A 15858-nucleotide genomic window follows, 5' to 3' on the forward strand; every position below is an offset into this window, starting at 1 on the left:
GGAAGTTTTCCAGAAAAGAGCACAAGCTCCAAGACCACACGACAGTTTTGCAGGGAAAAAAAAAAAGAGAGACCGAGGGACCCTGCATGGACATGTGGATGCAGAGCATGCTCAGTGTGCCAGTCAAAGTTCTAGAAACAGAAGTTTTTTGTGCCTGGCTCCATCTGATGAAACCCATGAGAGGACTACCAACCCTCTTGTCCTATGAGAAAGATGCTTCCATACTGATGCACTGCCAACATCTCATGCAGCTCCTGGATCTTTTGATGCCAATGCACTGGACTGACTTCTTCCCCCACCATACAACTTCTCCATGCAGAGCTTCTTCTAGGATTCATCTTCCTGCATGTGAAACTCATGGTTGTCTCCCTGACAGCACAAATTTAGAGATACATGATGCATTTGCACAGAGGGATCATGAAGCCACTGGCCTTCCCCTTTTAGGCATCTGCCAACAAATCAAATGACTTACAAAATATCCAACCAATATTGCATACAAATGAAAAACAAAACAGAAAACTATCCAGGAAAACCTATGTAGGGAACCAGATGGCGATAAGGCAAACCAAGAAGTCCTACTACAAAAAAGACATGACAAATTTCAGTTAGAAAAAAAGTAGCTATTTAGCTTCACAGAAAAACTAGAACTGAAAGGACCCTATGTGGCCTGTGATGCAGGACCCTATGTGGCCTGCATGCTCGTTAAGCTTTTAGAAGCCAGACGCCACCCACTCATGAGGTCTACATACTGCTTGTCCTCATACTTGGTCTGAACCAGGATTTTGGAATACTTGACAATTGTCACTAACTGTATATGTTGCATAAATCAAGCACAGCACCAGTTAGTCTCATCTTTGAGTCTTCTACAAGCAATCTAGTTTATTAGCCTTTATCCGTAAGGCATCTCTTCCAATTATGTTTCATGTCCTAGCCACGAGTTGAACTAGCTTGTTTGGCTCACATCAGTTTCTCTTTCAATTATATTGTTCATCTTGTAGCCCATTAAATTTGCATTAGATGAAATGGAGAAATGCAAAGTGAAGCCTTTAAAAAGAAAACAAAGAACCAAGGAAGGTACACACTGGATTCACTTGCTGTGACTGACCACCCTACTGGACTGCCCAGGGATGCTGCCTTTTTAGTTAAGGAGCTCCTGATCATTCATGTGCCATACCCTGCTGACGAGCCTTCCTATCCTTGATGTGAGAAGCTGCCTTTCCTGAATACCACAGATGTTGATTCTAAGGTTAATCACAGGGGTTAGTGAGCCTATAACAATCTTGCATAGCTGAAACACAGGACTATTTAGACATTGTGAAATGTGTATATGTTCTGATCAAGCAACTGCTTTATCTGTAAAGTTTTATATAAAAACCCTAAAGTCTATTAAACAGAATGACTCCTTGTTCTGATTAAAACCTATTGTGACTGAAAACCACTCAGTACTGTAACTTTTGTAAAAGCAAAACTACAAGAGCAACTTCTTTACTCAGGGTTTAGTGACCAAAAGGGCTGTGCTCGGAGTACAGTAATAAAGCTGGTTTATGCTCAGAGTGCAGTAAAACCTGTAGGTCCGGCTTGTGCAAAGTGTCCACCCAATAAACGAACATGACAAACAATGGGGCCAAAAAACAGTCCTTTGCCTTTACACTGCTTACAAGCCCAAGATAACTGTTAGGCAGCCCTGCTGGAAACTATTTTCTTTTATTTCCAAAAGTATAAATAGGCCCACTCTTTAGACTCATACAAAAAGACATCCAATCATATGCTAAAGTATAGAATTTAGTCTCTTTATGCAACACATGAGCACTTCCTTTACTGTGAGTGAAATGTACAGGACTGAAATCTTAACCAATCAGCTACAAATTCTTAATTTTGCACTAACACTATAATATTTTAACTAGACATCCAAGAAAACGTGATCTTCTGAAGTAAAAACAGGGATTAAATTTCATCTATAAAAGCCTAAATACTTACCAAGTCTGAAATATAGTATTGAATATAGGACTTAAACTAACTATAGCCTTGAAAGCATGTTTCAGGATATCAAAACCTTGTTTGCAAACACAACTGTCAAAACACCAAGTTGGCCATCCTTGATGTTGGATTTAAGATGAAAAAAGGACTGCCCCCTACCAACATTCCAATTCTTCACATGAATACATTTAAAAACTGGAGTCTCATGGACTCTTAAAGGGGGGCATGCCTTACAATTCTTTTTAAGTCCTAGTTCAGGCCAGAACATAGGCATGTGTGTAAAATGGGGGCAAAAACTTAAGCATGGTTTCTAGGTACTAAGACATCTTTCTTCACATTACCTCATGGCCTTAAAATGAAAACAATTGCACAACCACCAAGGATAAGCATCGTAATTGTCTTGATCTCAGCTTCTAAAGATCTCTTAATACATTTGATCTTGCAGCTGTACATTAATTTCAGACTACGTTTACTCTGTCTCCTATGGACAACCTGGAAGACTACATTTCATATCAGGTTTCAATGCATGAGGCAGATAGGTCTTGAGACATGTTTAAATGAAGTTAGTTTGGTCTTAGGATGCTACTTAACTTTAAAACTACTCTATACAACTTTGTGTACAACCCTAGATTGTCAACGAGCTGATTATAGAACCAGCTACAGAACAAGCTTTGGAAAGTCATTTTAACAGCATGTCACTGTACAAATAGAGTCTTCTTACCTCTTGAATTTACACGAGGCCCACAAGCTCCTCTTTTGTAGCATGGCTGATAATTACCATCCTAAACAAATAAAAAAATAAGTTAGCTGTCCCATGAAAGCCATTATATTCGATACAGAGCTAATTTAGACCTTTAACTTACAAGGTAAGCTTCAAATTGCTGCCTTAAATGTCCCTTTCATGCATTGCTGAAGTATGCAACAGCAGCTCTCTGAAGCTAACATACTTATCCAAATGTCTTATAGAAGCATCTAAGGTCAGAGCTCATTAATCTTTGTTCTCTTTTTACTCTAGGTAGGTATCAACCACTTATTTATGCAACTGCAGTTCTACACTAAATGCTCATTTGGGCTCCCCCCCCCCTTTTTTTTTTTTTTTTTTTTAAGGGGAAAAGGTAGATATGGTGATTTTGATTAAGCTTTGTAATTTTACTATTATACTATATAATTACTATACTATTATATATAGTTAGTATCCAGGATATTGAGAGCTATTGCATTCACTCATAGGTTTGGTTTTTTTATATTCAGTTTTTCAGCACAAAGTGTACATCAAAGCAGATTACATTCAGGTACTGTAGGTATTTCCCTATCCCCATAGAGCTTACAATTTAGTATTGTACCTGAGGCAACAGAGGGTAAAGTGACTTGCCCAAGGTCACAAGGAGCTAACTCCTTCACTCACAGAAAAATTGAACTTCAAAATCCCAAAGCTATTCATATTGTACTAAATTTAGGAGTTTAAGAATAGTATACCTTAACCTATCATGGGTACAATAATAGTTTAGGGTAAAGCTTCCAATGCATCACACAACTGAATATGAAAGGTACAGAGAATGGTAATGTTCACAGCTGCCAGTTCAGGGCTTTTTACCAAATTACTGTTAAGTACGCAATCTGGGAAGAATCACATCACCCAGAGATACTGGGGTTAAAACCTTTTGTATTCTTATTAAAGATAAATACTGACAAGATGCTTACCCATGAAGGAAGGGGAGAAGCTTAAAGAACCCCGAACATGATTGGAATAATGCAACACATCTGACCGTACTAAAAAAATAGTTGTCCAATTAATTTCATTGGGATAAATGAAGTTACCCATATCACTACAGACCCTAAGGGTAGTTTACACTAATAAGTTACTTTAATTGTCCCTGCAGAGATGTGCACTCGTTTTCTCTACAGGTAATAATCCATCAGCAAAATGTATTAAATCAAGGAGAAATTTAGTCTTGTCAATTTCCTTTCCTTGAATCCTGCTAGAGCAGTCCAGAAGCAAGGGTTAATGTGTCTACTAGCAGACAGACAAGGGACTCCTTTTCCAGTGACACCACTAGTACTTTGGATGGTGCAATATGGAAAAGCTAGCATTCTTAAATCAAAGCTATGAAAGCAAAAACTGCACCAAAACTAAGATAAAAATGCTCCAAGATAAGTCATCCCCTCAAACACCCAACCAGGGATAAAGGGAAAGAAAATAGACAACTTGGGCTTCACCTCAGTGAATGAAACCTTTTGCAAACTCAGACCTTCAACTAAGGAGAACAGTTGAGCCACTGACTTCCAGCGAGAATCCTGGACTGGTATCAGGATTCAAGAATAGGAAGGAAATGCAATTAACAGGCAAGATTAAATTTCTCCTTTATCCTGCCGAGTCCAGATTGCTGTGAAGTATTCAATTATGTGGGTGGGAAGAAGACAGGGCTGCCCTGAACACCTTCAGAGATTCTGCATACAACCTGTAGTGTTTAGTTCCTTCATGTATGCCTCAGCTGCCTGATAGAACACTGGCAAAAAATTAGACCTATTATTGGGTCTTTGTGAGGTCCAGGTATTTAAAGTCTGAAAATAGTACAGTTAATAGAATCACCACAAAGACAAAAATTTAAGACTTCATAACCCACCTTCAAGCGTGCATGATATAGATGAAACATAAGAATCCATGCATGCCAAAGTAGTAAGACCTATATATGCATGCATACAACACCTCAAAAGGGACACCTGAAGAGCTTACATCTAGACAAAAGAAGTAATTCACTCCAAAGAAAAATGCCAACAGCATCAGCCGGGAGGATTATATTTTATGAAGTTTCCCATCCATGAGACTGCTACCATTTGATTAAAGGATCCCAAATTTTCTTAAAAGCCATTATGCTGTTATGACGTAGGGCTGTTAAGTGAACTAAATGGTAGTGCTTAAAGAGGCAACAGCACAGCCTGAAACAATGAAGCCACAGAGTGTTTCCAAAAAGCAACCTCACATCTAGCCACAATGAAAATTTGTTGAGTTTTTGCTGAGGAAGAGCAGCTCCCTTAACAGGCATCCAGAGCAAGAAATGAGCATCAAATTCCCCAACCCCACAGTAGTTTACATTAGAGATGTGAATCGGAACCGGTTCGGATTCCGGTTCAGATTCACATGTGGGTTTTTTTCCCCATCGGGCCCATTCGCGTTTTGTTTATCGGCTGCCCATATGTGACATGAGGGCAAAGGTAGCGCCGGTGCCATTTTGAATACTGGCAATACGGCCCGCTTGCAGGAGGTCGCTCCTGGACCCCTGCTGGACTTTTGGCAAGTCTTGTGGGGGTCAGGAGTCCCCCCCCCAAGCTGGCCAAAAGTCCCTGGGGGTCCAGCAGGGGTCCGGGAGCGATCTCCTGCACTCGTGCCGTCGGGTGCCAGGAACCAAAATGGCACAGATAGCCTTGCCCTTACTATGTCACAGGGGCTACCGGTGCCATTGGTCAGCCCCTGTCACATGGTAGGAGCACAAGATGGCACCGGCCATCCAGTGCTCCTACCATGTGACAGGATCCGGCCAATGGCACGGATACCCTGTCACAAGGTAAGGACAAAGGACGGCCTGGTAGCTGGAGGACGGCCCGGAGCGGGAGATAGCTCCCGGGACCCCCACTGGACCACCAGGTACCTGTAAAAAGGTTTTGGGGGGGGGGGGTCGGGAGGGTGGGGGAAGCTAAGGGGTTACTTTTGAAGGGTCGGGGTGGGTTTAGGGCTATTTGTGCCCCGTTTTTCCCGCCCTCCCCCAAAATGATAAAGGAAGCCCCACGATCAATATCGTGGGGTTTTCCTATCGTTTTGGGAGAGCCCCCGATTTGACGATTTTGAAAATATCGATGATATTTTCAATCGTCCGAAGCCAGATTCACATCCCTAGTTTACATCCAGTCTAACTTTAGCCAAAAAAGTACCTTAAATCTGCAATGCAACCATATATATGAAAGTATTTACATCACTGCAACTCCTCCAGCACAAATCAGGCACAGCAGAATAAATACGGTGAAGCCGAAGGGGGTGAGGTACCATCATAAAGCATTTTAACAATTCTCCTGGAGGCTAGCATAAATGGAACATTTACTGGCACAAAAGCTAGAATCCCATTCAACACTCAAAGCATCCTCCAAATCTACCTCAGAGGCCCACAAAAATGAAAATTTATCTGGTAGGCACCCAAGAAGTAAGCAAAAAGTTTTAGAGACTAAACCAGTCATCTTATCTGTCCACAATAGGTTTTGAAAAGTGTCCTACCAGGCTGCAAAGCAGAGGCTGCTTATTGTGTGGAAATAAAATGCCTAGTTTGAGCAAACTCCAAAAAGTTAGATTCTTCCATATGATACGTAGTGGATATATCAGAAGAGGACAGCACACCTTGACAAAAAATGGTCAATTGCATTAATCCATGCCAGGTGGAAAGCAGTTGCCATGGAAGCCCCAAAAGAGGGATTATACCCACCAGGGCCTGCTGGATCCACTGCTTTATGGTACAGGATCTATGAAAATCAAGGAGTGCCTTAAGCTGGGAGGCAGCAAAGTACCACACTAAGTTAGGGACTCCTAAGCCATCCTGCTTCTTAGGCTGAAATATCACTCAAGATACCCTAAGTGGCCTCCTTTTCCATATGAAATAAAAGATCTTTAGCCAAGATTGCAGGATCACTGCAGACAAGTAGATAGGTATAGTTATAAACAAAGAAATATGGGAAGAATATTCATTTTAGTTATAGCTATGTGACCTAGCCAGGAGAAGCACTCCCTATCCCACTTTTCTAAGTCCCTGTCTATGGCTTTCAAAGGCCCATAGTTCAAAGTGAACAAAATCATCCACATCAGGGCTAATATATACCCCTAAATATTTTAAAGCATGCTTAGCCCAGCAAAAGAATTTTTTGACAAAGCAATAAAAACAGTGGGCCCATCCAAGTTAACATTCAGGATTTCAGATTTTTCAAAACTCATTTAAAATCCAGAGACCACACTAAAACTGTTTAGCTCTGTCAAAACACCTGCCAGTGAGGAAGAAGGGTTAGTCAAAGTAAAGAGGATATCAGCGAAAAAAGCTTAAATTGCAGGTCACCATGCCAACCCCTTGGATTTCATTGAGGACCAAGCCCTAGCAGTGAAAGTTTCAAGGAAAAAAGAGCAAACAGTAAAGGTGACAAAGGGCACGCCCTGCCATGTACCCCAGCCTATTGGAAAGCCATCCCTATAGCCACCATTAACTTTTATTCAATCGAGCTGAGAGTCAAACTGTTTTAATCCAGTGAAGAAAATAAAGGCCAAACTTCATTTTTTCCCCAACAACTTGAACAGAAAGGACTTCATGCACCATATCAAAATGTCTTTTCCACATAGATAGAAAGTAGAATAGATGAAACATTTTCTTTATGCACCTACCAAACTAGGTCCACAATTTTGCAAACGTTATCTGCTCCCAACCTATGGGGAATGAATCAGACCTGATCATGGTGCACTAGTTCAGGTAAGACCCTATTCAAGTGCTCAGCTAAAACTTTAGCCAAAATCTTAAGGGCCAGATTAATAAGTGAAATCAGTCTAAGATCCGAACACAGTGGGGTCTCCACCTGGTTTTGCAATGACCTAGATACTAGCCATATAGGAAATGGCTACCAATGAGCCTCCCTCCCAAATGAAATTAAATGCATCAGTTAAAAGGGATAACTAAAACATGAGAAAGGCGTTTATAATAGCCGCTAGAGAGTCCATCCAACCCCCAGAGATTTGCCCACCTTGAGAGGTAGCCTATAGAACCTCAGGAGTGCTGATTGGGCTATCCAGAATACCTAGTCACGCAGAAGAAAGGATGGGAAGCAATGTGGTGGCCAGATATGCCTCCATTGATATCTATGCCCTTATCCATGCTATACAGATTCACATAATCTACAGATTCAGAATTGTTTTACACAATTTTTTTGTGTAGCCATACCCCTCCTGCTTATTTTTAAGCATAGCTATAGAGCTCTGAAGTTGCAGAGCTTTCAAGTACCTTGTCAAATAGTGGCCTGCTTTGCTCCCACCTCAAACTACTGTTTTGTTAATTCAAGTTTATGAACCAAAACAAGCATCATCCAGCGATTGTAACTGACCGTGCCTCAGATAATTTCCGATACATAGATTTGGATTGAGTCTACATATCAGCATGAGACAACTGAGTGATCACTGACTGAGTTCACTTAAATTCCCTCTTTTACAGTAAGAGGCAGGCGATATGAAAAGACCATGCTACAGCTTTAGAGTAATCACAAATCAGGGTCGGAGATAGGGATGTGGCATCCTGAAGGTGAACATATTCAAACATATGATCACTCAGCAAATTAAGGAATGAGTCATCTTTCAATAAGCTTTCATTAAGGAGCCAACAGCACTGACCACCATCCAAATCCTGAAAGGAAACCCATCCAAACGGGTGCATGGTCAGACTATGTAATGTTCTCTATATCAGCTCCCACCACCCTATTTTGCAACAATGAGAAAATCAGTGAGTATGAGCCGTGGGGAGAGGGAAAAGTAAGCTTGTGAGGTAGGGTTCCTTTGTCTCCAGATATAGATTAAACCCCACCGAGATGAGGGAGGTAAGCATCTTCCTTGCTCCACTTGACGAGAAGGAATGCTGCCAGTTAGAGTTAAATTTCTAGTTAGGTTAAAATCCCCTCCCAAAAAGCAGAATCCCCTCTGCATAAGAAATATCTAGCACTGTCAAAAATGAGTGCTGATCAGAATTAGGGGAATACAAGTTAGAGTAATTGTGTCTACCCACCTTAAGTTTCAGTACAAGATACCTGCCTTGTGGATCCAAGAGTTGAGATTCCTAATTTTTACACAATAGGTAATCAGAATGGCCACCCCAGTACTAGTAGTAAACAAGTGGGGATAGTCCCTATGTAATAAAAGACTCTCCTCAAATGAGTCTCCTGCAGAAATGCAATAGATGCTCTGTTTAGCTCGTGAAATAACAGCTGGCATCTTAGGTGTACTAAGTCCCTTAACATTGAAAGATCTGGATTGCCATTTATAGTGTGCATCCCCCATCCCATGTAACCCAATTGTCACTCAAAAATGAAAATGCACAATGCCCCCCCCCCCATATTCCACAATCCGCCAAACCACTACAGCAGATCTTTCCCCTCATTGGGGGCAAAAGTGACAAACCAATGAGGGAGTAAAGCTGCCCACCCCACCCGATCAAAGTTTAACAGGATACAGAAACACAGTAACATATCCATCATGTAAACTAGAAAAAGCACAACTGGAAAACATTGCAGGGTAGTAATGCCCACTATAGCCATTAATCTTTAAAAAAAAAAAGGTTGACCAGTAGCCTGGCTAACATACAAAACAGAAGGCAAAAAGTCATAGTCCTCAACCCTGATCAGACAAAGCTAAACAGGAGTCAGACTGCAGACGTAACCTCCAGCCTCCTTTTGCAGTGTTGCCACCTCAGATAAATATCTGTTTTGGGAACATTGGTCGCTATCTTGGGCACGTTGAAACTGATTGGTAGGGCTCGCTTGTTTGAAGGCATACATGGCTTCTGGGATGGATTTCACCCAATAGATAATTCCTTTAAGCGTAAAATTCAACCCAAAAGGGAAAGTCCATCAGTAGCATATTTGTTCAGCCCACAGGGCTCATGTTACCTCTCGTATCTCAAAACGCTTGCACAGGGTCGATGGCACAAGATCTTGGAAGACCGTGATGGACTGATCTCATTTCCACTCAGCTTGTTTCCTTACCATATCATGATCATTGTGTGAAACTATTCAGGCACAAAACAATGTCTCGTCCTCTGTTATCTGGCTTTGGGGCCCAATGCCCTTTGAGCACTCAATTTTCATCGGGGAAATTGAACCAGCAGCAATGGAGTCTGCAGCCTCTCCAGTGTTGAGTATAAAAGCACAGATTCTGAGCTACAGATAGGGTGTCCTTATAAGCTTCTGTTTCAGGCACTCCCCAGATCCTTAGATTACATCACCTAGAGCGATTTAAGGTCTTCCATTTTTTCAGCAAGATGTGCATTATCCTGTTGCAAGAGCTGATGCTGTGCCACTAAGTTGTTAATGGGGGTCAATGTGGCCTTCCACCCAGACACCAAGCTCATCCACCCAGGAGCCTAGTGCCACCAAATCTCTCACTCTAGAGAGATTCTAGGATGTCTATGTTTCATATCTGCTTTCAGCTCTAAGAACCAACCTTGCATTTCATCCTGGGTGGGAAAAAAAAAAAAAAAAAAAGTCAGAGCAAAAGCTGAGCGAGGGAGCAGAAGCTTCACAGGTCCACTGGAGTCATCTGTGGCCTGCCCGCCATCACTGGCAAAATTGGAAGCACTCTTACTAAAAGAAAATTGCTTCAAATCAGTTTTGTTTGGCCCCCATCCTGAAATATCCTCGATCAGAAGAGGCAACTGGAGGTTGCCAAATCAGGTATAAAGCAATAATGGATGGATTCAGCGATTGGTATTGAGGAGCTTTCAAATCAGATGTTCATCTTGGCTGGCCACAGAATAGCACCTCCCAGTTAGGCCATGCTTTGGATCTAGTTTTCATCCATAATGACTTTCTCTCAACTATAACAGCAGATCTCTTGTACCCTGGTTCTTTGGTCTGATCATTTGATCCATTGCATACCTAAGGATCCAGTTCAGGCCCCTCAGGTTGCTGCAATTCCCTTCTATATTATATGGAGCCCTGATGTAGATGTTGATCATATGTGTAATCATTGGCTGCCCACTATTGATTCCACAGTGGGGAGTCTGGTGGACTGATGGCAGTCCACCCTTCACATTGCATTAGATAACTTGATTCCTATGAAAACTTATGAATAGTATCCATACAGCAGGGTAAATTAGGAGTTTTGGTATCTATTAAAGATAGTTACTTAGAACTGAATGCTCTTGCTGAAAGTCCAATTCTTCTTGGCTAGAACTCATGAGGCTTACCACCTACAAGGAGCTAAGGAATTCTATGTACAGTGTATTATTGCTGCTGCCCAACCACAGTAAATTTTAGCTAGTGCATTCTTGCCTCACGATCTTCTGGATAAGTGAATCCATCAGATAAAGAATGACAGCACAGAGACATTTTTCATAAGAACATAAGAAATTGCCATGCTGGGTCAGACCAAGGGTCCATCAAGCCCAGCATCCTGTTTCCAGATGCCAAACCAGGCCACAAGTACCTGGCAATTACCCAAACACTAAGATCCCATGCTACTGATGCAATTAATAGCAGTGGCTATTCCCTAAGTAAACTTGATTAATAGTTAATGGATTTCTCCTCCAAGAACTTATCCAAACCTTTTTTTTTTTTTTTTTTTTTTTTTTTTTTAACACAGCTACACTAACTGCACTAACCACATAACTAGACATACAATTTACACATCCTTGCCAGATACCTCCTGAAAGAGTAACACCCTATCTGCTTCTTTACGCAGTTGTAATGGGAGTGCATTCCAAGCACAGAGGGCAATATAGGAGAATGCCCTAGCTCTTTTCTGTAATCTATACTCTTTGTGGGAGGGAACTTAGTTCTTGATCTATTGATTTTAAAGTATGCACTGGCATGTATTTAGTTTAGCTTGAAGGAGACATGGTGACTCCATGTAATAATTTAAAAAACCTCACCATTAATCATAATTGCATTCTAAACCTAATGGGCAACCAATGCAAACTTTTCAATGCTGGAGTAATATGATCAGTCCCAGGGCAGTAATCCTGGAGAACTTACTGAAGGCTCTAAGTTGTATGCAAACAGGAGGAAGGAAAATGTTTGCTAATTGGAGTACCTTTTGCAAACCAGAGGAAGGCTGGACTGAGTGTGGAGCTTAGACTTGAAGTTTGGCTAGAATATTTGTTACAAATCTTGGGTATTTCAGTTTATTAGAAATAATCTTTCGCTAAACTGTGTTAAGCTACCTTTAAGGCTTTATCTTCCTTTGTCTCATCAGGACTTTTGGATCCTGTGTATATGCATAAAGTTGATATTGAACTGAATATTACCAGAATCCACTGGCACAGGATTGGTGGGTTTCTTATAGTGCTTAGCTCATTTGGAAAACAGACCTGGGATCAACTAGATAGTTTGTGTCTGGTTGTACCAACTAAATTTTAAGGTAAAGAAAGATTGTACTATATGAACAGCTGGTTTCTTCAGTCTCAATTGCATTCACATTAAAACTGCAAGAGTCATGTTAGGCTTGCACAGTTTGGTTCACAGTTGCATACTCCTTTAGGGTGGCAGGCTAACCTCTACATGGTGAGGCTCAAGGGAAGGTCTCAGAACTGAAAATGCTGGCCTACAATACAAAGCAAAAAAATGTTTTTCAATGCTCTTTCCTGAAGATAAACCTCTGAAAGAGGACAGAGGACAGAGGACACGTATAAAAGAGCAGGTAGCAAAACACTGCACGGAGCGGCAGTAGCCACCGAGGCATTCACGGAGTGGGATGCCAGTGGCCAGTGGTAGGTGTCCACCTTCACGAAGCGGAAGGATGGAGGGCTGTCATCTCCCAATTAAATAAAAAAACAAAAAACAAAACAGGGATGGGATCCATCAGGTCTAGAGGACGCATATAAAGAGCAGGTAGTAAAATACTGCACGGAGCGGTAGTAGCCACAGAGGCATTCACGGAGCGGGATGCCAGTGGCCAGTGGTAGGTGTCCACCTTCACGAAGCGGAAGGATGGAGGGCTGTCATCTCCCAATTAAATAAAAAAACAAAAAACAAAACAGGGATGGGATCCATCAGGTCTAGAGGACGCATATAAAGAGCAGGTAGTAAAATACTGCACGGAGCGGTAGTAGCCACAGAGGCATTCACGGAGCGGGATGCCAGTGGTAGGTGTCCACCTTCATGGAGCGGAAGGATGTAGGGCTGTCATCTCCCAATTAAATAAAAAAAACAAAAAACAAAACAGGGATGGGATCCATCAGGTCTAGAGGACACAAAGAGCAGGTAGTAAAATACTGCACGGAGCGGCAGTAGCCACAGAGGCATTCACGGAGCGGGATGCCAGTGGCCAGTGGCAGGTGTCCATATAAAGAGCAGGTAGTAAAATACTGCACAGAGCGGCAGTAGCCACAGAGGCATTAACGGAGCGGGATGCCAGTGGCAGGTGTCCACCTTCACAGAGTAGAAGGATGAAGGGCATCCATCTCCCAATTAAAAAAAAAAGAAAAAAACAGGGATGGGTTCATGGGCTATAGGTATTACCAATTATTAGGCTTTTCAATATTTGATGATAGTTAATGTGACTTTCAAGGCATGCTTCACTTTCGGTGCATGTCCGGCATGACTCCCTGCTTCAATGACAGGGGAAAAGAAAAACTGATACTTCACACATTTCCAGCATTGCCCTCTGCTTCATGGCAGAGAGCTATGCTGCTGCTTACCCAACTAATCAAACTTAATATTTCACTTGGAAGCAGCTCCATCACTGCTCTCTACATTAATAGTGGGGGTGAAAAGGGAATTAGAACATAAGGTTACTAAGAGCCAAGAGAAACAGTTAAGTATGAGAAAAAATAAGTGTAAGGCTTGCTGGGCAGACTGGATGGACCGGTTGGTCTTCTTCTGCCGTCATTTCTATGTTTCTATGTAAGAGGTACCCCCTTTTAAATTGCAACAATGAAAACATTTTCTATGAGGAAATTAGAGACACGAGTTTAAAATAAAAAAAATGGACCTGAAAGAATCTTTCAGAATCAACAAAAATGGAATATGGACCTTGAGCCACATGCAACACTAGACTCTCAGCCTCTTCAGAGTGGGCTCTCTTTTAGAAAGATCCATAAGACAGCCCCATAAAGGCACTATAAATGGGGAGTGGCAAATTTTGGGTAATATCTCCTGTATAACATTCACAGCCCACTAGTCTGAAATATCCCCATTCATGGGGATTCTGTATAAGGCAGCCACTCAAAGCCACCATAGAGTAGACCTTCTGCCGTTCATTGTGTTGACTGACTAGCTCCTGAAGACCTAAAGTTATCCTTGGCTTTGACTACAAAAGTAGATTCCTTCCTTTAAAATCTGATAAGACTACATCCCCAGTCTATTTTCCGGCCTCAAACAGCCACAGCTTCAGATCAAGATGCTTAACAGCTTTTATCTTCAGGAAATTAGGCTTAGTCTCTAGGTCCTTGACCAACTTCTCCAGATCTTCACCAAATTTACTTCTAAAAGGGAGTTTGCCAAGACTAGATTTTGACTTAGTGTCCAGTGATACAGCCTAAGAACCTCCATGTTACAGCCAACACCAATGACAGGAAATGCTAATAAATTTGTTTTTGGCTGATGCATTGTACAAGGACAGTTATAACCTGGCAGTAAGACTTGTATCCAGTGCCACACTACCAGAGTCATAATATCCTCAACAAATGAAGGATCTGTAGCACCAAGGTTGTGGAAGTGAAGGCATGCTTAAAAGGAGTATTTTCTTAACCTGAAAATCTTTAAGGGTCATGCCCCCTTCTGTTTTGTGGCTCATGGCCAGAACAAGGGCATCAACCTGTGGAATCTGAAAACAATGCTCTCTAACTTCCTCCAATACAGCCTTGATCATGGTCTTGTTTGAATCCTCAGAAATTGCCACTCCATAAGAAGCATTCCTCTCCTGCCTTATGTAGGGAGAAGACCTTTGACAGTTTTGCTGACAACCAGTAGAAAGATTTCCCACAGAACTCTTTGCTTTGGAATCAGACATACAGAAGGATGAAGTCAATTGAAATGAGGCACTCCTTATGAAGTAAGCAGACTTCTCCCTCAGACAATTCTTCCTCCAAGGAAGAGGACTGCTTTTGGCTTCTATTCTATTTCCCAGAATCCAGGAGAAATCTTGAAGACCCATCCCCCAGCTAGTACAATGCTTCCTTGACAATCTGGGATACTTTTGTCCCCGAGCGTTCCTGGGTAGCAACACTAGAACTCCCTGGTCCTCAGTCTACAGAGTATTCCCCCACCCCAACCAGCACAGAAAGCCTGGTACAGAATTATGGAGAAGTTCTGAGGGAAGAGGACCCATTTCCAACTGGGAGGTGAAGTGGAGATAAGTCCCATGGGCAGGAATAGACCAAGAGGAAAGTTTAAAGTGGCAGCCATTCTCATTGCTGCACAGGCCTCCAAAGGAAGAAACTGCCTGCTCCCACTGAAATTAGTGTTAACCAATGGGAAAAGTGATGCCAGTTTACAGATTTCCCTGCCTGTAGCCTCAGAAATCACCCAGAGCACAAACTGAGCTGGCCATGGAATTTTTGCCAGTTCTGCAGCTCCAATACCTGTGGCCCTGAGGTGACAAGTCTGAGATATGTCCATGTTCAATAGAAATTCAGTTTGCTGCCACAAGGGCCTTGTGTCACATAGCTAGAAAAACCTCTACCCTGGATTGGGGAGGTAGGGCAAGGGTGACAATAGTAGTCCATGTCCTTAAATAGCAAAGAACTAGACCCTCCTCTGGTCAGAACATCTATCATTTATTCAACAGCTTCATCTGCTTCTTTACATAGGAACATGGCAGAAAGACCCTATGGCCCATCTAGACTGCTCATCCATTTAGTTTATCCAGCCCTTACCGTTCCATCACTTCCTCAGATCCCCTGTATTCATCCCATGCTTTGAATTTAGATATTGTTTTTGTATCCACCACCTCCACTGGAAGGTGGTTCCCTGCATCCACTCTCTAAAGAAATACCCCGAGTCTACCTACTTCCACTCTCATTCTAGAGCCTCTTCTGTGCATGGAAACTTGATATTTAAATGTCTCACATTTCCCCTCACCTTTCTTCTAGGGTGCAAATGTTTTAGATCTTTAAGTCTAACATGTTTTAGAATGAAGACCACTGATCATTTTAGTAG

At 42.0% G+C, this 15858-nt stretch overlaps 1 protein-coding gene across 5 annotated transcripts in view; it reads right to left on the reverse strand.

Moving 5' to 3' along the window:
* Nucleotides 1–15858, reverse strand: part of CAPRIN2 (caprin family member 2) — a 263440-nt gene that overhangs the window by 13425 nt on the left and 234157 nt on the right. For all 5 annotated transcript variants that reach the window (XM_029600006.1, XM_029600005.1, XM_029600004.1 and 2 more), the window contains one exon: nucleotides 2699–2759. In XM_029600006.1, coding sequence (XP_029455866.1) covers nucleotides 2699–2759 — 61 coding nt within the window. The remainder of the gene's footprint in view (nucleotides 1–2698; nucleotides 2760–15858) is intronic.

This window comes from Rhinatrema bivittatum, chromosome 4, assembly GCF_901001135.1.
Source record: "Rhinatrema bivittatum chromosome 4, aRhiBiv1.1, whole genome shotgun sequence".
Lineage (NCBI taxonomy): Eukaryota > Metazoa > Chordata > Amphibia > Gymnophiona > Rhinatrematidae > Rhinatrema > Rhinatrema bivittatum.